Raw genomic sequence first — 22,829 nt, 5'->3', positions numbered from 1 at the left:
TTCATCATTCAGTCAACATAAAACATGGCAACACCTCACACCATGCACAAAAATAAACAATAAACAAGTGGGACCTAATGAAACTTACAAACTTTTGTACAGCAAAGGAAACCATAAACAAAACGAAAAGACAACCTATGGATTGGGAGAAGATATTTGCAAATTATGCGACCAACAAGGGCTCAGTTTCCAAATATACAAACAGCTCAAACAACTCAACATAAAAACAAACCAATCAAAAAATGGGCACAAGACATAAAACAGACATTTCTCCAGTGAAGACATACAGATGGTCAACAGGCACATGAAAAGATGTTCATCATCACTAATTATTAGAGAAATGCAAATCCAAACTACAATGAGGTGTCACCTCACACTGGTCTGAATGGCCATCATTAAAGAGGTCTACCAATAATAAATGTTGGACAGGATGTGGGGAAAAGAGAACCCTCCTACACTGTTGGTGGGAATGTAAATTGATGCAGCCACTATGGAGAACGGTATGAAGTTTCCTTAAAAAACTAAAAATAGAGTTAACGTATGATCCTGCAATCCCACTCCTGAGCATATATCTGGAGAAAACCATAATTCGAAAAGACACATGCACCCCAATGTTCACTGCAGCACTATTTACAATAGCCAAGACATGGAAGCAACCTAAATGTCCATCGACAGATGAACGGCTAAAGAAGATGTGGTACATATACACAATGGAATACTACTCAGCCATAAAAAAAGAATGAAATAATGCCATTTACAGCAACATGGATGGACCTAGAGATTGTCACACTAAGTGAAGTCAGAGAAAGACAAATACCATATGATATTACTTATATGTGGAACCTAAAATACGACACAAATAACCTTATCTACAAAACAGAGTCACAGACATAGAGAACAGATGTGGCTGCCAAGCGGGAGGGGAAGTGGCGGAGGGATGGATTGGGAGTTTGGGATTAGCAGACGCAAATTATTATATATAGGACAGATGAACAACAAGGTCCTACTGTATAGCACAGAGAACTATATTCTATATCCTGTGATAAACAATCATGGGAAAGAATGTATTTATATGTATAACTGAATCACTGCTGTACAGCAGAAATTAATACAACACTGCAAATCAACTATACTCCATTAAGGTAATAAAATGCAAACAAAACAAACAAAAATCCATGGCAACTAACAGACAGACTGCTCCAAGGTTTGGTCCTGGGACTTCTCCTCCAAAGCTCTGAATTCCAGACACATCTGAAATCATTACTGGAAAATTTTGCTAAAGCTGATATTCACGGAACGGGCCTTTCCTCCAAAGAAACACTAAATGGAAGTTTGAGTTCTAGGTCCACCCCCAACTTTACATGGAATCGTCATCATATTTTGCAGAAGTCCAGGTGTCCCCCACTCTCTCACATGCAACACAGGCTAGATGTCTATCCCAGAAACAAGCATTAATCACACAAAGGAGTCCTGTCACCTTTCTCCTGCAGTTTTAGGTTTACTCTCTTAAATGGCATTTTTGAGAAACCCCTTCAAGATTTGCTGGTCTCACTAACTACTCTTCATTCTCAGCAGACACAGATATGCACCCGAGGAGAGAAGAATGGAGAGAACTGGACCTTAAGTAAAACACTGGAAATGTATTTCCCATGGGTAACTTTCAGGACAGCAATTTTTAAGTGGGGCTGGATAATGCAGGGGTTGAGGACACGAACGCTGGAACCGGTGCGTCTGGTTCAAGTCCCAGGGCCCACCCAAACACCCCTGTCCCCAGAACTAGATGAAGGCAAATAACCATCTTTGTGCCTTGGAATTTCTATCTTTAAAAACGAGGATGGGGCTTCCCTGGTGGCGCAGTGGTTGAGAGTCTGCCTGCCAATGCGGGGGACGTGGGTTCGAGCCCTGGTCTGGGAAGATCCCACATGCCGTGGAGCGGCTGGGCCCGTGAGCCACAGTTACTGAGCCTGTGCGTCTGGAGCCTGTGCTCCGCAACAGGTGAGGCCGCGGTGGTGAAAGGACCGCGCGCCGCGATGAAGAGTGGCCCCCGCTTGCCACAACTTGAGAAAAGCCCTCACATAGAGACGGAGACCCAACACAGCCAAAAATAAATAAATTAATTAAATTAAAAAAAAAAAAAAAAACGAGGATGATAATAAAAGCTCCCTCAAAGGCTTGCTCTGAGAATTCAGAGGGTCAGTACGGGTAAAAGTCTCAAAAAGAGTGCCTGGTACAGTAAGCACTGCACCTGTGCGGCAATGATCATCACAGAAATCCTGGACCATGACTGGCTCAACCCAGCGTATCTGAAGACAAAGAGGCTGGAGGCCGGTCCACATTTTGTACAACAGTCTGTGTTAAAAGGTGAGTCATCTTGAGTTGAGTGTCCTGTGAGGAGCCTCAGCGCACGTCCTGAGCTGAAATGTCGGCTCAGCCATTTCACGAGGAACTCTGGTCTGAAGGGCCGGGGGCAAGGCCGCTGCATGGGGCCCGCTGTGAGCAAGTGAAACAGACTAATAAGCACAAAGGGAAAAAAGGTGGATGGGCTAGGCGTGAAGTGAGATTGCCAGATTTATGTCCTTTCCAGATGAAATGTGGATCCTCTCTAGCAACAGGAGGTGTAAAGAGAGAGGACCTTCAAGATGGCAGAGGAGTAAGACATGGAGCTCACCTTCCGCTCCACAAATATATCAAAAAATACATCTACATGTGGAACAACTTGGGCAGAATAACTACTGAATGCTGGCAGAAGACGTAAGACTTCCCAAAAGCCGTGTGGCTGACAGGGTCTTGGTGCTCCAGCCAGCTGTCGGGCCTGAGCCTCTGAGGTGGGAGAGCCAGGTTCAGGACACTGGACCACCAGACCTCCCGACCCCAAGTAGTATCCACCGGCGAGAGCGCTCCCAGAGACCTCCATCTCAACGCTAAGACCCAGCTCCACTCAACGACCGGCAAGCTCCAGTGCTGGACACCCTATGCCAAACAGCTAGCAAGACAGGAACACAATACCACCCATCAGCAGGGAGGCTGCCTAAAATCATAATAAGGTCACAGACACCCAAAAACACACCACCGAACGCAGTCCTGCCCACCAGAAAACAAGATCCACCCTCAACCACCAGAACACAGGCACCAGTCCCCTCCACCAGGAAGCCTACACAACCCACTGAACCAATCTTACCCACTGGGAGAAGACACCAAAAACAACGGGAACTACGAACCTTCAGCCTGCAAAAAGGAGACCCCCAAACACAAGTAAGTTAAGCAAAATGAGAAGACAGAGAAATACGCAGCAGATGAAGTAGCAAAGTAAAACCCCACCAGACCAAACAAATGAAGAGGAAATAGGCAGTCTACCTGAAAAAGAATTCAGAGTAATGATAGTAAAGATGATCCCAAATCTTGGAACTAGAATGGAGAAAATACAAGAAACGTTTAACAAGGACCTAGAAGAACTAAAGAGCAAACAATCATGAACAACACAATAAATGAAATTAAAAATCCTCTAGAAGGAATCAATAGCAGAATAACTGAGGCAGAAGAATGGATAAGTGACCTGGAAGATAAAATAGTGGAAATAACTACCAAATAGCAGAATAAAGAAAAAAGAATGAAAAGAATTGAGGACAGTCTCAGAGACCTCTGGGACAACATTAAACGCCCCAACATTCGAATTATAGGGGTCCCAGAAGAAGAGAAAAAGAAAGGGACGGAGAAAATATTTGAAGAGATTATAGTTGAAAACTTCCCTAATATGGGAAAGGAAATAGTCAATCAAGTCCAGGAAGCGCAGAGAGTCCCATACAGGATAAATCCATGGAGAAACACACCAAGACACATATTAATCAAACTATCAAAAATTAAATACAAAGAAAAAAATACTGAAAGCAGTAAGGGAAAAGCAAGAAATAACATACAAGGGAATCCCCATAAGGTTAACAGCTGATCTTTCAGCAGAAACTCTGCAAGCCAGAAGGGAGCGGAAGGACACATTTAAAGTGATGAAAGGGAAAAACCTACAATCAAGATTACTCTACCCAGCAAGGATCTCATTCAGATTCGACGGAGAAATTAAAACCTTTACAGACAAGTAAAAGCTAAGAGAATTCAGCACCACCAAACCAGCTTTACAACAAATGCTAAAGGAACTTCTCTAGGCAGGAAACACAAGAGAAGGAAAAGACCTACAACAACAAACCCAAAACAATTAAGAAAATGGTAATAGGAACATAGATATTAATAATTACCTTAAATGTAAATGGATTAAATGCTCCAACCAAAAGACACAGACCGGCTGAATGGATACAAAAACAAGACCCGTGTATAAGCTGTCTACAAGAGATCCACTTCAGACCTAGGGACACATACAGACTGAAAGTGAGACGATGGAAAAAGATATTCCATGCAAATGGAAATCAAAAGAAAGCTGGAGTAGCAATTCTCATATCAGACAAAATACTCTTTAAAATGAAGACTATTAAAAGAGACAAAGAAGGACACTACATAATGATCAAGGGATCAATCCAAGAAGATATAACAATTGTAAATTTTATGCACCCAACACAGGAGCACCTCAATACATAAGGCAAATGCTAACAGCCATAAAAGGGGAAACTGACAGTAACACAATCATAGTAGGGGACTTTAACACCCCACTATCACCAAATAACGAAACACAAGCTTTATATGACACATTAAACAAGATGGACTTAACTGCTATTTATAGGACACTCCATCCAAAAACAACAGAATACACTTTCTTCTCAAGTGCTCATGGAACATTCTCCAGGATAGATCATATCTTGGGTCACAAATCAAGCCTCAGTAAGTTTAAGAAAACTGAAATCATATCAAGCATCTTTTCCAACCACAACGCTATGAGATTACGTATCAATTACAGGAAAAAAAACTGTAAAATAATACAAACACAAACACACAGAGGCTAAACAATATGCTACTAAATAACCAAGAAATCAATGAAGAAATCAAAGAAGAAATCAAAAAATACCCAGAAACAAATGACAATGAAAACACGACGACCCAAAACCTATGGGATGCAGCAAAAGCAGTTCTAAGAGGGAAGTTTATAGCTATACAAGCCTACCTCAAGAAACAAGAAACATCTCAAATAAACAACCTAACCTTATACCTAAAGCAATTAGAGAAAAAAGAACAAAAAAATCCCCAAAGTTAGCAGAAGGAAAGAAATCATAAAAATAAGATCAGAAATAAATGAAAAAGAAATGAAGGAAACGATAGCAAAGATCAATACAAATAAAAGCTGGTTCTTAAAAAAAAAAAAAAAAAAAAAAAAAGCTGGTTCTTTGAGAAGATAAACAAAATTGATAAACCATTAGCCAGACTCATCAAGATAAAAAGGGAGAAGACTCAAATCAGTAGAATTAGAAATGAAAAAGGAGAAGTAACAACTGACACTGCAGAAATACAAAGGATCATGAGAGATTACTGCAAGCACCTATATGCCAATAAAATGGACAACCTGGAAGAATGGACAAATTCTTAGAAAAGCACAACCTTCCGAGACTGAACCAGGAAGAAATAGAAAATATAAACAGACGAATCACAAGCACTGAAATTGAAACTGTGATTAAAAAATCTTCCATCAAAGAAAAGCCCAGGACCAGATGGCTTCACAGGTGAATTCTATCAAACATTCAGAGAAGAGCTAACACCAATCCTTATCAAACTCTTCCTAAATATAGCAGACGGAGGAACACTCCCAAACTCATTTTACAAGGCCACCATCACACTGATACCAAAACCAGACAAAGATGTCACAAAAAAAGAAAACTACAGGCCAGAATCACTGATGAACATAGATGCAAAAGTCCTCAACAAAATACTAGCAAACAGAATCCAACAGCACATTAAAAGGATCATACACCATGATCAAGTGGGGTTTATCCCAGGAATGCAAGGATTCTTCAATATATGCAAATCAATCAGTGGGATACACCATATTTACAAACTGAAGGATAAAAACGATATGATCAGAAAAAGATGCAGAAAAAGCTTTTGACAAAATTCAACACCCATTTATGATAAAAACTCTCCAGAAAGTAGGCATAGAGGGAACCTACCTCAACATAATAAAGGCCATATATGACAAACCCACAGCCATCATAGTTCTCAAAGGTGAAAAACTGAAACCATTTCCTCTAAGATCAGGAACAAGACAAGGTTGTCCACTCTCACCACTATTACTCAACATAGTTTTGGAAGTTTTAGCCACAACAATCAGAGAAGAAAAAGAAATAAAAGGAACCCAAATTGGAAAAGAAGTAAAACTGTCACTGTCTGCAGATGACACGATACTATACATAGAGAATCCTACAGATGCTTACCAGAAGACTACTAGAGCTAATCAGTGAATTTGGTAAAGTAGCAGGATACAAAATTAATGCACAGAAATCTCTTGCATTCCTATACACTAATGATGAAAAATCTGACAGAGAAATTAAGGAAACACTTTCATTTATCACTGCAACAAAAAGAATAAAATACCTAGGAATAAACCTACCTAAGGAGACGAAAGACCTTATGAAAGAAATTATGGATGATACAAACAGATAGAGAGATATACCATGTTCTTGGATTGGAAAAAATCAACATTGTGAAAATGACTATACTACCCAAAGCAATCTACAGATTCAATGTAATCCCTAGCAAACTACCAATGGCATTTTTCACACAACTAGAACAAAAAATTTCACAATTTGTATGGAAGCACAAAAGAGCCCGAAGAGCCAAAGCAATCTTGTGAAAGAAAAACGGAGCTGGAGGAATCAGGCTTCCTGACTTCACACTATACTACAAAGCTACAGTAATCAAGACAGTATGGTACTGGCACAAAAACAGAAATATAGGTCAATGGAAAAGGACAGAAAGCCCAGAGATAAACCCACACACATATGGTCACCTTATCTTTGATAAAGGAGGCAAGAATATACAATGCAGAAAAGACAGCCTCTTCAATAAGTGGTGCTGGGAAAACTGGACAGCTACATTTGAAAGAATGAAATTAGACCACTCCCTAACACGGCACACAGAAATAAACTCAAAATGGATTAAAGGCCTAAATGTAAGGCCAGACACTATAAAACTCTTAGAGGAAAACATAGGCAGAACACTCTATGACATAAATCAGAGCAAGATCCTTTTTGACCCACCTCCTAGAGAAATGGAAATAAAAACAAAAATAAACAAATGGGACCTAATGAAACTTAAAAACTTTTGCACAGCAAAGGAAACCATAAACAAGATGAAAAGACAACCCTCAGAATAGGAGAAACTATTTACAAATGAAGCAACGGACAAAGGATTAATCTCCAAAATATACAAGCAGCTCATGCAGCTCACTATCAAAAAAACAAACAACCCAACCCAAAAATGCGCAGAAGACCTAAATAGACATTTCTCCAAAGAAGATATACAGATTGCCAACAAACACATGAAAGGTGCTCAACATCACTAATCACTTGAGAAACACACATCAAAACTACAATGAGGTATCACTTCACACTGGTCAGAATGGCCAGCATCAAAAAAATCTACAAACAATAAATGCTGGAGAAGGTGTGGAGAAAAGGGAACCCTCCTGCACTGTTGGTGGGAATGTAAAGTGATACAGCCACTATGGAGAAGAGTATGGAGGTTCCTTAAAAAACTAAAAATAGAACTACCATAAGACCCAGCAATCCCACTACTGGGCATATACCCTGAGAAAACCATAATTCAAAAAGAGTCATGTACCACAACGTTCATTGCAGCACTATTTACAATAGCCAGGACATGGAAGCAACCTAAGTGTCCATCGACAGTTGAATGGATCAAGAAGATGTGGCACATATATACAGTGGAATGTTACTCAGCCATAAAAAGAAACGAAATTGAGTTATTTGTAGTAAGGTGGATGGACCTAGAGTCTGTCATACACAGTGAAGTAAGTCAGAAAGAGAAAAACAAATACTGTGTGCTAACACACATATATGGAATCTTTAAAAAAAAAAAAAAGGTTCTGAAGAACCTAGGGGCGGGACAGGAACAAAGACGGAGACGTAGAGAATGGACTTGAGGACACGGGGAGGGGGAAGGGTAAGCTGGGACGAAGTGAGAGAGCGGCATGGACTTATGTATACTACCAAATGTAAAATAGCTAGCTAGTGGGAAGCAGCTACATAGCACAGGGAGATCAGCTCGGTGCTTTGTGTCCACCTAGAGAGGTGGGATAGGGAGGGTGGGAGGGAGACGCAAGAGGGAGGGGATATGGGGACATATGTATATGTATAGCTGATTCACTTTGTTATACAGCAGAAACTAACACACCACTGTAAAGCAATTATACTCCAATAAAGATGTTTTTAAAAAAAGAAAAAAAAGGTGAGCTTAGAGAGCCAAAGGGCAGATGAAGGTGAGGCTGGGAATTACCTCGTCCGTTCTCAGGCTCCAGCGTTTCCCTGCTGTCCTGTGTCCGCCCAGGGTCCCCCGAGGCAGGCTTGGGGGCCGCCACGCCCACTGGGGGGAAAGGGCCGGTCACGGGAGGCGGCACGGGCTGGCGGGGGCGGTAAGGCACGCCTGGCGGGCACCCCCGCGAGGAGAGCTGCTGCATGGCGAGCATCTCTGGGCTGTCCAGCATGGAGTCCCCACCCTGCATTGCCCGCAGGGCCTGGGCCGGTGCTCCAAAGAGAGAACCCTGCGTGGGTGGTGCTGGAGGGGGCTGGGACCGATGTCCGCCAGGTCTACAGGGTGGTCGCAGGTAGCCCGCAGAAGGAACTCCGTGAGGCAGGAAGCCTGATTGTTCCGGCCACTGGTTTGCGGGCAGGGGTGCTCTCATCGCTCGGGAATCTATCATGTGACCCAGAGCGCGAGGCTGCTGAGAGGGTCCTGGCCCCACGGGGGGCTTCTCCTCTGGCCCCAAGGGTCCTGGGTTTGTAGCACCGTGATTCCCATTCCAGACTGTAGAGTGTACACGGCTCAGGTACTTGTAGGATCGGTACATGTGGCTGGGAGGGATTTCTGAACTCTCGGGGAAGGCTGGGGGTCGGGCCGGAGCCCCACCGTGCCTGGGAGGGATAAAGCCTGGCTGGAAATGAGCTGGGGGATACATAGTCCCCTCCTGGCTGGGGCCGCTCATCTGCCCCAGCAGTGAGGGTCCAGGGCGCGATCCCATGTCACCAAGGGGCACTAGCCCCCCGCACCCCGGCTTCTCGTCGGGGGGGCCTCGGTGGTGGTTAATTCCAGCTGGAGGCTGGCAACAAGAAAAGAGAAGATGTGCTTACCACGAGGTAATGGGAAATTACAAGTCCAATTTCACCTGGGGAGAGACTGTATTTCTGAAACACACCTTATCACCTATGCATGCTGAGCAGTTTGCTTACCTGCACTGCTAAAGGCTGGGGCTGCTGTCCAGGCCCGCCGGGGTGCGGCTCTGGGGCTCCAGAGGAGACACGGATGGTGGCAGGATCCGACCCTCGGAGAGGACAAAACGTTCCCTGTCCTGCTGGCCTCTGGAGGGCACGGAGCAAAGGCAAGAAGAAGAAGAGAAGAGGCACACCCTTCACATCCGGAACACGAACGTGCCACTGGAGGACAAGGCTGCCACCTGCTCCAAGCGCACACTCGCCACAGGAGGGCCCAGAGCAGGGGCTTCCCGTCCTTGTCTCTCCCCAGAGCCGCCTCCACCAGTGTTCTCCCCAGCTGCTCCCCTCGTGAAGGGTTCACTTACATACTGCACGTACCTCTGTGCCTTTGCCTTAAAAGGGGTTAATGCCCGTGTTGAGAATGTGTGATTCAAATGATTTCGAAAAAGAAGGATTTAAAATACAGGAAGGATAGAGGAAGGGCAGATGGGGAGAAGAGCGCATCCATAAGCAGGAACACCACTTTGGAAGAGGATCTGACTGAGAAGGCTTCACGCCCCGCCCCCGAGTCCAGAACCAGGGGAAACCACAACAGGACAAAGCTGCTCCTCACCAGCTGGCTTGCGAGGGGTGCCTGGCCGGGTCCACCGTAATGCAGGGGTCCAGGGAGGCTGCGGCTGCTCGGGGTGCCCACCTCGCCAGGGGGCTGCGTGGAGCCGCTGCCCTCACCGGCCCCAGAGGGTGCAGCGCGGCGCCCAGGGGGCAGCGACTTCCCTCCGTTCTCCGCGGGCTGCTGCTTCCGGCCGGGCGCCTCCGAGTCCCGGGAGCGGGTGCACACGTGGCTGCGTGCAGCCCGGCCACGCCTCTTCTCCCGCTTCTCCTCCTCTCTGACCCAGAATTCTTCGTCCGTGTCCCCATCCTCACCAGGAAAATGCTTCAGCATCGCGCGGTGGAAGCACCTCTCCAGGTTGTCCGACATCTTGGTGTACTCTGTGGGGGACAGAGGCCTGAACCCCGCTGGGCAGGCCCCCAGACCTCCGCCCACAAAACATGCAACGAGGCAGCCCCGGGCTCAACTGCGCGACTGCCTGGGCTGCAGCGCTTCCTACGTTGTAGGGCTACGGACACGAGACCAGGACAAGAAACCAGGACACGGTTTCTGGCCTACAGCCACACAGGCTGGGACAGTGAGCCCAGTACCCCAAACCAGTAAAAACTGAATTCTTTAATGCCAAACTGCAGAAACGTTAAGTACAATCACTGAATCTGTCTAGTAAAAAAAAGAAGGCATTATGAGCTCAAGTTTCAGCACCTGGAGCGACACGGGCTGTGTCATCAGAGGTCTGCTCTGTGATGCAAAGGTGGCTGACAGTGGAGGCCGAGGACAACCAGACCCAGGCGGGCCTGGAGGAAGATGAGGACCTGGGCCATCGGCCACCGCTGCCCCTCTGGTCGTGTGGGACGGGACAGGGCCCGCACGCCCATCCCACAGCGTTAACACACGTTCTCTTTATGGTCCCCAAGAAAGGTGTGAATCTCTAGAAGGTGTGTTTCTAAAAGATGAGGCGTGTTACTCTTGGTCCTACTGGTGCACCAAGTGTGAATCCACAGCAACCCCCTCTTCTACTTACCACTACTTTCCCCATTATATTTTCGGCAATTCCTGAACATAGTCTTCATGTCATTCACAAACTCCTCCTTGGTACAGTATAAACCTCCATTCAGTTTCTTCTCCATGCTTGAAATATCCATGGGGACCTACAACAGGACACGTTAATTATCACCTGCTGGAGAACACAGCATCCTGCAGCTCCTGCGAGGCAGAGGAATCACACCATTAGGAGCTGCTCAAAAGCCTGGGATGTACCCAGCAACCCTGACCCGTGAGGGGTAGCAGATGAACTTACACACGACAACACAGATCACTAAGGATGCACACACCACAGTCGCGTACAGCTGACAAGGCCACCTCTACCTTAATAATCTGGTAATAGTTAGGGGCATACGATTCATCCACTGGTTCCAAAAAGGGCCAGGAATCCTTGTGAGCCTTCACCACGTCCAGAACTGAGGGCCAAAGAGGAGAGCTGGGTTAACACACCGACGTGGGAACACGCTTAACCAGAACGCGGGAGCTGAGCGTGGTAACTGACCTTTGTACATGGCAGTGAAATCATCATCCAGCTCAAAGCTGTAAATCAGAAAATAAGAAATTAACGGTAACTGAGACCACCTTCTCTCCTCAGTGCTCTTGACCCAACCTGACACACAGCTCACTTGCACCCAGATCTGGAATAGTCCCAATAAATCTTTGTTAAGGTAAGTCTGTAACACTGAGAACGCTCCAGAAAATACGATGAGGATGAGGGTCAGCATACTCTAGCCAAAGAGGACTATCATCTTTTTCATCTACAAAATGATGGTTGGAACTCATTTATGATTCTGTAATGTTCGTGATTTAATAGCACACTCTTTCCCAGGTTTTACTCTACTCTAGTTAAGTACTTCTGTGATCTAAAGAATAATAACCCAACAAGTCAGACAGCAGCGGAAGGAGCTCACGAGCACTGGCCACGACCCACCACAGAGGGCTGTTCGTTCTAAGGACATGACGAGGCAGGCTTGGGGCCACTCAACACTCACGGGTCTCTCGTCCTCTTCTCTTCCCGCGGCGGGGAGTGAGGGTCCAAGTGGGACAGCTCGGGCGGGAGGGCCTTCCCCTGAGCCAGCAGCCAGGCCCTCTCTTCCCTGAGCTTCCTTCTCTTGGCGCGATCTGCAGGAACACAAAGCACAGGTGCGTCAGGGGCTCCCGAAGGGCAGCCGTCTGTTCTGAGAAGGAAACAGATCACCAAACGTGACTTCTGCTCCCTTTGAGTCCTCTCTTTGCTAATTCAGATGGTGCTAGAGATGCAATGCTTTATGGACCCATTTCCTCTTAGTCCTACCAAGTTCAGGTTGTGGGGTGAGGGAGGAAGGTGGGCCCTGGATAGGGACGGGGAAGAGCAAGAGAGACGGAAAGCAGAATTACAGGGACAGGGAAAAGTAGAGCACTGATTCAAGATCACCCTCTCTGACAACCCGAAGCCCTTCCTAACTTTCCCGCAAGAAGACAACATCCCCTTTTTAGGACAGACCTCAATCCAAACACACCCAGGACGGTACAAGCCCATTGCAGCTCTTGCACCAGCTGTCCTTGCTCTGTGGCCACTCCACCCATGGCAGCTGGCGCACCCTCGCCAGTGCAGGAGGAGGTCTCCTGCGAGCGAGGGAAGAAGCCAGCTGGACGGGCCAGGAGCTGGAAGAGGGAGGGCGTTTTCTGGCTCCCAGCTGCAGCCACAAGAAACATACTTGACACTGCACTGCTGGCCTGCCCGGCCCCCATGCCAGCAGGGCGGAAGAGAGGCAAGGAATGCAGAACACCATCAGAAGGCAAGGCCCAACGACGGAGAGAGAGGCCCGGGAAGGTGCCCGGTGGGAGCACGACACAGCCCTAAACCTGCAGACAGCGTGCGCCCACCAAGCTCCCTCTGTTCCTACTTCGTGCTCATTTATAAATAAACTTTTAAGTGTAAGAGAATCTGTATCTGCTTTAATTAATCAGAGGCACTTTGCTATAAACGACTTTCAAAATTGTTTTTTAACAAAGAGAATGATTTCAAGCTTAAAGAAAAGTATAACTAAATTAACGAATATCCACATACCAAACTGTCAAACTGTAACATTAGGACTCTGATTCTTTGCATCGTAAGAACCACCCTTTCGAGAGAGTCGCCTTCCCGAGCACGGGTGAGCCCTCCAGAGTCCACGGCAGCAGGAACCTGCCGGGTGCACTGGGGAGCCTTTGAAGGCTCACAGCTACTCCTTCACAAGTGATGCGAGCTACCTCACTCTCCCATCGAGGGGTAAAGTTTTAGCATTTTTTCTAACCTGATACATATGATGTGGCATTCTGATGTTTCTGTTTGCCTTTTCCTGATTGGAATGACACAACCTATTTTCATGTTTATTATCCTCTTCTGTGAATACCCTGCTTATATACTTTGCCTTTTTTTCCCTGTGGGTTGTTGGATTACTAAATGATTTGGAGAAGTGCTTTTAAATAATGTGGATAAGAAGTCTTTGTTAAAACTATCTTCTTCCATACCTGATTTGTCTTTTCACTTTATTTAAGGTGTTTTAGTCATTTGTAAATTTTAAACAATTAATGTCATCAAATATATCAATCTCCTTCCCTTGTAGTTTGTGCTTTTGTTACTTAAATTCTTTCTGTCCCAGCATCTTAAAGACCCTCACCTATGTTTTCTTCAAAAAGCTTTTGGCCTTTAGTCCATCAGGCGGCCATGGTGCCGGCAGCGCCTCGTGAGGAACCAGGTCTGTTCCTGGCTGTTCACTGCCAGGTCTCACCACCCACCTCCACGCCAGTAACACTCTCCCACATTCACGGCAGCTTTTATTCTGTTATCTGCTAGAATGAGTGTCCCGAACATATCGTTTTTTTAAAATTATCTTGGCTATACTTGGCCCTCTGCTCTTCTGTACGAATTTCAGGAACATAAAATGATTTATTTAATATTTAACATCAAATACTCAGTCAAGGTCAAACTTACCCACTTGTTCAGTAATTTTAAGTTGGTTTGTTCAAATCAAATCCAAAAAGGTCCAGGCAGTGCATTTGGTTGGTATGTCTCTTAAATTTAGTGGAATGTGTGACAGTGTCCTCTCCAATTCATCTGGTGGAGAAATTGGGTCATTTTGTCTTGGTAGAATTTCCCATGTTCCGGATTTAGCAAGTGGCATTCTCATCACAGTGTTAATGTGCCCTGTGGTAGTTCTATTGAGGGCCTTTGACCAGACAAACGGGTGTGTTTCTTGGCAATGTTATTACATAGGTGATGCTTGTACTTCCTTTTTCATCACCTCAGCAGACACAATATATGGTTACCTTTTCTTCTGTGGTGTTAAATTCCATTAGTGTTTACCTGATCCTTCCATTATAAAGTTCCTATACCTAAAGATCAAACACAGTTCCAAGATAGAAGTAAACTGTAGAGAAAATTATTTGTGTGATTGTTTTCTCAATAATTCCAAGGTATATACCTAGTACTACGTGTAAATATACACGAGACAGAAGTTAATTCAACACATGTAATTGGATGCTTTAGGGCCGAGCAAAAACTACAGCACGTAGGGCAGGTAGCAAACTACTTTTGTTAAACACACACACAACACACACACACAGTTTTATGGAAACACAGCCCTGCATGGCCTCCAGGGCCCTTTACAGAAAGTTAGCTGACCCCTACTGCAGGGCATTAGGACTCAGCAGTCTCCCGGAAGCTTGGTTGAGGAAAGCTTTGTCTAGATGCACTGTTTCACTACTTGTTACTCTAATTCTAGTATTTCTGCTACATTTATTGACCGAATTCTTCTTTTCTCATCAATTATTTTCATATTCAAAATAAAACATAAAGAGGAAACAAAATGCTTCATCCTTCGATTTTTACCAGTTACTGTTTAAAACTTTTATTCCATTCATTTAAACTAAACAGACAGACCAACATAAGCCAGTTCTCTCACTTCCCCACCAACACTCTGCCTCCTGTGACCAACAATCTGTTCTATCTAATGAGCTTTTTTCTTTAGAGATTCCACATATAAGAGGGCTCATACTGTGCTTGTCTTTCTCTGACTTATTTCACTTAGCATAATGCCCTCTAGGCCCACTCATGTTGTGGCAGATGGCAGGATTTCATGCTTTTTTTTTAATGGCTAAACATTACTCCATTGTGTGTGCACCAACTCTTCTTTATCCATCTAGTGATGGGCACTTAGGTGGCTTCCGTATCTTGACTATTATACATCTTGCTATGAACATGGGTGTACATGTATCTTTTATTATAATTAGTTTTTGTTTTCTTCAGATAAATACCCAGATATGGAATTCCTGGATCATAGGGTAGTTCTATTTTTCGTTTTTTGAGAAATCTCCATAGTGGCTGCACCAACTTACATTCCCACCAACAGTGCACGAGGTTTTGCTCTAATCCACATCCTCACCAACACTGGTTATCTCTTGTCTTTTTGATATTAGCCATTCTGACAGGTATGATGTGGTATCTCATTGTGGTTTTGATTTGACATTGAGCATCTTTTCTATGTCTTCTTGGGAAAAATGCCTATTCGGGTCCTCCTTTTTTTTAAAAATAAATTTGTTTGTTTATTTATTGGCTGCGTTGGGTCTTCGTTGCTGCACACGGGCTTTCTCTAGTTGTAGTGAGCAGGGGCTACTCTTCGTTGCGGTGCACGGGCTTCTCATTGCCATGGTTTCTCTTGTTGCAGAGCACGGGCTCTAGGCACATGGGCTTCAGTAGTTGTGGCTCGTGGGCTCTAGAGCACAGGCTCAATAGTTGTGGCGCACGGGCTTACTTGCTCCGCGGCATGTGGGATCTTCCCGACCAGGGATCAAACTCGTGTCCCCTGCATTGGCAGATGGATTCGTAACCACTGCGCCACAAGGGAAGTCCCAAGGTCCTCCATTTTTTAATCAGATTGTTTGGGGTTTGGTGGGTTTTTTTTTTTGTTTTTTTGGGGTTTTTTTGCTATTGACTTGTATAAGTTCTTTACCTATTTTGGGTATTAAGACTTTATTAGGTATATGATTTGCAAATATCTTCCCCCATTCAGTAGGTTGTCTTTTCATTTTGTGTATGGTTTCCTTTGCTGTGCAGAAGCTATTTCATTCGCTGTAGGCCCACTTGTTTATTTCTGCTTTTGTGGCTTTTGCCTTTGTAGTAAGATCCAAAAAACCATCACCAAGACATATGTCAAGGAGCTTACTGCCTATGTTTTCTTCCAGGAGTTTTATGGTTTCAGGTGTTACATTCAAGTCTGTATGTCATTTTGAGTTAATTTTTGTGTATGGGGTGAAGCAGTGGTCCAGTTTTTTATTTTTTTTTGGTTGTACCAGGTCTTAGTTGCAGCCAGTGGGCTCCTTAGTTGTGGCATATGAACTCTTAGTTGCAGCATGCATGTTGGATCTTGAGTTCCCTGACCAGGGATTGATCCTGTGTTCCCTGTGTTGGAAGGCAGATTCTTAACCACTGCACCACCAGGGAAGCCCCAGTGGTCCAGTTTTTCCAAAACCATTTATTGAAGAGACTGTCATTTCTGCATTGTATATTCCTGGACTGGTCCTAGACTTTTGTTTGTAGGAAGGTTTTCTTGATGACTAATTCAATCTCCTTACTAGTAATTCATCTGTTACGGTTTTCTATTTCATCATGATTCAGCCTTGGTAAGTTGTTAAGTTTCTAGAAATTTATCCATTTCTTCTAGGCTGTCCAGTTTGCTGGCATGTTAACTGCTCTCAGTAGTCTCTTATGATCCTTTGTATCTCTCTGGCGCCAGTTGTAGCACCTAGTGTTCACTTCTGGTTTTATCTATCGGAGTCCTCTTTTTTCTTGTGAGACTAGCTAAAGGTCTGTCAGTTGTGTTCATCTTTTCAAAGAATCACCTCTTGGTTTCACTGATCTTTTCTAATTCTTTTTAGTTTCCGTTTCATTTATTTTTGCTATGATCTTTATTTCCTTCCTTCTAACTGTGGGCATTTTATGTTCTTCTTTAACTGGTGCCTTGAGGTGTAAAGTTGGTTTGTGTATTTGAGACTTTACTTTTTTCTTGAGGTAGGCATTTATCAAAACTTTCTTCTTAGAACTGCTTTTGCTACATCCCATAATTTTTGGTATCTTACATTTTCATTTTTGTCTCAAGGTATTTTGATTCTTTTTTGGATATTCTTTTACCCATTGGTTGTTCAGGAGCACATTGTTTATTTAATCTTTCCATGTTCGTGAATTTTCCAGTTTTCTTCGTGTTATTAATTTCTAGTTTCATACCAGTGTGAATGGAAAATATTATTTCGATCCTATTAAATTTATTAAGATTTTTTGGTGGCCTAACGTTTCATCTATCTTGGAAAATGTTCCATGTGCACTTGAAAAGAATGTGTATTCTGTTGCTTCGAGATGGAATGTTCTGCAAATATCTGTTAAGTCCATGTCTATCTGGTCTAACATATAATTTAAGGTTTGTGTTTCCTTATTGATTTTCTGTCTAGATAATCTGTCCATTGATGTCAGTGGGGTATTAAAGTCCCCCACTATTACTGTTTTGCTGTCTATCTCTCCCTACAAGTCTGTTAATATTTGCTTTATGTATTTACATACTCCTCTGTTGGGTGTATAAATATTGACAAATGTTATATTTTCTTGTAGACTGACCCCTTTTTCATTATGTAAAGCTCCTCTCTATCTCTTACTACAGTCTTCATTTTGAAGTTTATTCTGTCTTGTATATGGACAGCTACTCCAGATTTTCTTGTGGTTTCCATTTGCATGGGTATCTTTTTCCATCCCTTCACTTTAGTCTGTGTGTGTCCTTACATCTAAAGTGAGTTTCTTGTAGGCAGCATATAGATGGGTCTTGTTTTTGCTTTATCCATTCAGCCACTCTGTGTCTTTTGATAGGAGAATTTAGTCCATTTACATTTAAAGTAACTATCGGTAGGTATGTACTTATTGCCATTCTGCTAACTGCTTTCTGGCTGCTTTTGTAGTTTGTTTCTTTCTTCTCTTGCTCCCTTCCTTTGTGGTTTGATAACTTTTTTTAGTGATATGCTTATATTCATTTCTCTTTTTTTTTTTTTAATAAATGGAGAGGTATCTTTATTTATTTTTGGCTGTGTTGGGTCTTCGTTTCTGTGCAAGGGCTTTCTCTAGTTGTGGCAAGCGGGGGTCACTCTTCATCGCGCTGCGCGGGCCTCGCACTATCGTGGTCTCTCTTGTTGCCAAGCACAGGCTCCAGACGCGCAGGCTCAGTAGTTGTGGCTCGCGGGCCTAGTTGCTCCGCGGCATGTGGGATCCTCCCAGACCAGAGCTCGAACCCATGTCCCCTGCATTAGCAGGCAGACTCTCAACCACTGCGCCACCAGGGAAGCCCCTCATCTCTCTTTATCATGTATTTACTGTAGGTTTTTGCGTTGTGGTTACCATGAGGCTTACATATAATAACTTACATCTACAAGAGTCTACTTTAAGTTGTAACAATTTAAATTCAACCCCATTCTAAGCTCATCATTTTTACTCCCCACTCCCATGTTTTATACTTTTGATGTCATGTTTCACATCTTTTTATCTTGTTTATCCTTTAATTATTCTAATCATAGTTACTGTTACTACTTTTGTCTTTTAACCTTCATTACTAGCTTTATAGGCAATTAATCCACCACCTTTAGTATGTATTTACTTTTCCAGTGAGATTTATCCTTTCATATGTGTCCCTTTTACTAATAAGTGCCCTTTCTTTTTAATTTAACGAAGTTCCTTCAACATTTCTTACAAGTGGTGATGAACTCCTATACTTTTGCTTAAATGCAAAGCTCTTAATGTCTCTAATCTGAACGATGTCTTTACCTGGGAGAGAATTCTTGGCTGTAAGTTTTTCCTTCAGCACTTTGACTATATCATGCCTGCAAAGTTTTGCTGAAAAATCTGCTCATGTTCTTATGGGGAGAGGGTGGGGTTTCCTTTGTGTGTGACAAGTTGTTTTTCTCTCCTTGTCTTTAACTTTGGACAACTGAGCTATATAATGTGCCTTGGTGTGGGTTTTCAACCAATGAGTCTCCGCCTGAACCCCTCATTTTGGTTATTGTATTCTTCAGCTCTGAGACTTCTCTTTGGCACTTTTAAATATTTTCCTTCTCTGTTGAAGTTCTCACTGTGTTCATGCATTCTTTTCCCCAGTTCGGTGAGCATCTTTATGACCATTACTTTAACTCTTTATCAAGTAAATTACTTCTGTCTCATTAAGGCTTTTTTCTGAGGTTTTCATCTGTTCTTTCATTTGGAACATATTCCTCTGTTTCTTCATTTTGCTGGACTCTGTGTTAATTTCTGTGCAGAAAAGGAAACAACTGCCTCTCCCAGTCTTGAAGGTGGGGCCTCATGTAGGAGATGAGCCTTTTTGTTCAGCTCTTCCCAGCTCTTGGTCGTCTCTCAAACCCCTGTGCTTGTCCAGGCAGCCTGATGTATTTTAGTGGCTCCCAGTAGTTGAGGGTGTGCCAAGACCTGTCAGTGTCCCAAAGGGGAGGGTCTCAGCACCCAGATTCAGACTGACTGGACACTTTCCTCTAAAGTTCACAAACATACAGGGCTGTGAGCAACTGCAAGCCTGAGTCCCACTGGCCACCAGAGTCAGGGACCTGCAGTGACCCCTGAGTGGCAGTCACAGACAAGTGTATAAACTCTCTTCTGGGGGCCCAACTCGGGGAAAGTGGGAGACAGCAGGCACCCACAGCCTCCAACCTATGAGAGCAGCTCTGCACACCCAACCTAAGCCTGCCCCTCAGGCTGAAGCTCCAGGACAAGCAGGGTGGCCTCCATCACATGACAGCATGGAGTGTGCCAGCCTGTCCCAAACCGGCCCTCCACTCGCCACACTCCCGTGGGACCCAGGAATACAAGCCCCTCTGGCCACCAGAGCCAGGGGTTCAAGGGGTGAACCATGGGTGTCAGATGCATGTAAAGCCTCCCTCCAAGAAACTTCGGCTCTGGAGGGTCCGCCCTCTGACGTCTCTGGAAAGGATTCGGGGGCCCCTAGATGCAGGCTTAATTACAAACCTACCCCTCAGGCCGCAGCCATGGCGGTCAGCTAATAATTCTCCACCAGAAAGACCGAGCTTCTGGTCTACAGTCTTTTGCTGTGCCCTGGGGGGGAGCTGGCTAAGAACTCTTTCTCTGCTGGTTCCAGTCCTGGGAGACCCACGAGCAGGAGCCCCACTGGGCACCAGAGCTAGGCGACCCAGAGGCGCCCCCTGGCAGCAGTCGCAAAACTCGGGGCACCAGACACTCTGCTCCTCCCCTGGTTTTACTGCCCCAGGACTGGAGTCAGTCTGGGCTCCTTCTGAGCGTCAGGGATTCTCACTGCTCTTGGGACATGCTCTCTTTTTAAAGATTACTCATATTGATATTTGTAATGACAACAAATCCAGCTCCCTGGCTCAATTAGTATTAGTTACAATAATTTCCTGGATATTTTCTTGGAGTTTCAAATACATCCCCTAAATTGTGTGTGTGTGTGTGTGTGTGTGTGTGTGTGTGTACATTATGGTCCACTGTAGAGAAGAAACCCCCATAAAACAGTACAGTACAGCAGAAGCAATATAGAGGGAATCTTTGTTTTCTTCCTGACTTTAAAAGGGAATCCCGGGCTTCCCTGGTGGCGTAGTGGTTAAGAATCCGCCTGCCAATGCAGGGGACACGGGTTCGAGCCCTGGTCCGGGAAGATCCCACATGCCGCGGAGCAACTAAGCCCATGCGACACAACTACTGAGCCTGCGTTCTAGAGCCCGCGAGCCACAACTACTGAGCCTGCGCTCTAGAGCCCGTGAGCCACAACTACTGGGCCCACGTGCCACAACTACTGAAGCCAGCGCGCCTAGAGCCCGTGCTCCGCAACAAGAGAACCCACTGCAATGAGAAGCCCGCACACCCAACGAAGAATAGCCCCCCACTCAATGCAACTAAAGAAAGCCCGTGTGCAGCAACGAAGACCCAAAGCAACCAAAATAAATTAATAAATAAATTTATTTAAAAAAGGGAATTCCCATAAAAAATGAAATTGGGTTATTTGTAGAGATGTGGATGGACCTAGAGACTGTCATACAGAGTGAAATAAGTCAGAAAGAGAAAAATATCATATATTAACGTATTATATGTGGAACCTAGAAAAATGGTACAGATGAACCGGTTTGCAGGGCAGAAATAGAGACACAGATGTAGAGAACAAACATATGGACACCAAGCGGGGAAAGCGGAGCGGGGTGGGGGTGGGATGAATTGGGAGATTGGGATTGACATATATACACTAATATGTATAAAATAGATAACTAATAAGAACCTGCTGTATAAAATAAATAAAATTCAAAAAAAAAAAAAAAAGGAATCCTTCTGATGTTTCCCTATTAAGTAGAATGTTCGCTTACGTTTAAGAAAATAGGTATTGGTTAAGGAAGTTCCCTTCTAATTTCTCAGAGGAAACCAGAAAAGAAGGAACACAGGAACCACCAGAAGCTGGAAGAGGCACAGGAGGGTATGACCCCAGAGCCTCACCAACACCCAGATTTCAGACTTCCAGCCTCTAGAGCTGTGAGACACTTACTTTCTGCTGTTTTAAACCACCTAGTTGTGGTAACTTGTTATGGAAGCCCTAGGAAACTAACACAAAATCCAATCCCATTTCCCCCTGAATCCTACTGCTGCTCCTGAGAAGTCTGCTATCTCTGTTACAGAACACCCTCTTTTCCCAACTGGAAATGGGCCATGTGTTCCATGATTCGGTCCCTTGGGTCTGTATTCTATCCAGTTTATATCTCACCTCTCAACCATTCATATCTAATATTTCCTCTGCCCCATCACTTGATCCTTCCATTTTCAACAGTGGACAGACACACCCTGGAGCTCCAGACTGTGACCCGTGAGTCAATTATCAAGCAGTTTCCCCACTCTCTGCCGGCTTTATATTCCGCCACAGGGAGCACTAGAGGGGACGGGAGACGGTGGGGAGTGGGGGGGATGGATTTCTTCCCCCCTGGGCGCTCTTCAACAGCCCGCCAGCTTGTCCCTCCTTGGGAAGACGTCCATCACTGGGAAGGCACAGCTGGCAGTCCCAGAACCAGGCTGGCGCCTGCCCTGAGACTAAGTTCCAGCTTGTGAGCCCCTCCTCACCTGCGGGTCTGATGACCCCAACCCTTCTCTTTATTCCCCTGCCTCAGACCCTTTCAGCTTTTGTATTTCTCTAACTTGCATTAAAACAAAGACCCACGTGAAATTCTCCACTGAAGCATCTCTGTGACCGCACACTGAACGATGGACCAGAGGCGACTTCTCCCACCACGTCCATCCTCTTTATCTCCGTGATGCGTTCTGCACAGGCCCCATGCAGCTCTTCCAGTGAGTCTCTCCTCAGGTCTAACTAAGCTTTAGAGCCCAGTTATCCAGTTATTATTCCCATTACCATATTTACATTTCTAGAAGTTCTTTCAATATTTGTTTCCTTTGAATCTGCCTGTACTTTCCTCAAGGTTATTTCTTCCTGATGTTTCCAATTTCCTCTTTTTTATACCTGATAATGCTAAATATGTTTCTATTTTGTCTGCTGCACCTACCAACCACTGCTCACAGTGGTGCTTCCTCATGTCTGTTCCTCTTCAGCATGGGTTTATCCATGCTCATCCTTCCCGGGGCAGAGATTCCCCTAGACGGACCACTCCACACCCACAATTCGATCTGACAGTCTGTTTCACTAACTTACTGCTGTTTTTAATCCCCCTAAAAGCAGCTTCTGATAATTTTCCTTACTTGGTTAAGATTTCGAAAATGTTCTTAAAAAGGGTAT

At 44.5% G+C, this 22,829-nt stretch overlaps 1 protein-coding gene across 5 annotated transcripts in view; it reads right to left on the bottom strand.

The window, feature by feature from the left end:
- The window catches only part of CECR2 (CECR2 histone acetyl-lysine reader), a 154,469-nt gene that overhangs the window by 5,214 nt on the left and 126,426 nt on the right, over positions 1-22,829 (bottom strand). For 3 of the 5 annotated variants that reach the window (XM_082420839.1, XM_082420840.1, XM_082420843.1), the window contains 7 exons: positions 12,021-12,206; positions 11,531-11,568; positions 11,353-11,444; positions 11,009-11,135; positions 9,991-10,367; positions 9,396-9,524; positions 8,446-9,265 (listed from right to left, as the gene is read on the bottom strand). In XM_082420839.1, the coding sequence (XP_082276965.1) occupies positions 8,446-9,265; positions 9,396-9,524; positions 9,991-10,367; positions 11,009-11,135; positions 11,353-11,444; positions 11,531-11,568; positions 12,021-12,206 (1,769 nt within the window). The remainder of the gene's footprint in view (positions 1-8,445; positions 9,266-9,395; positions 9,525-9,990; positions 10,368-11,008; positions 11,136-11,352; positions 11,445-11,530; positions 11,569-12,020; positions 12,207-22,829) is intronic. The other 2 variants (XM_082420841.1, XM_082420842.1) reach the window with 1 other exon arrangement.

This window comes from Balaenoptera physalus (genome assembly GCF_965194825.1).
Source record: "Balaenoptera physalus genome assembly, chromosome: 13".
Lineage (NCBI taxonomy): Eukaryota > Metazoa > Chordata > Mammalia > Artiodactyla > Balaenopteridae > Balaenoptera > Balaenoptera physalus.
Note: the sequence above shows the minus strand (reverse complement) of the source record. Positions and strands in the feature narration are given on the sequence as shown.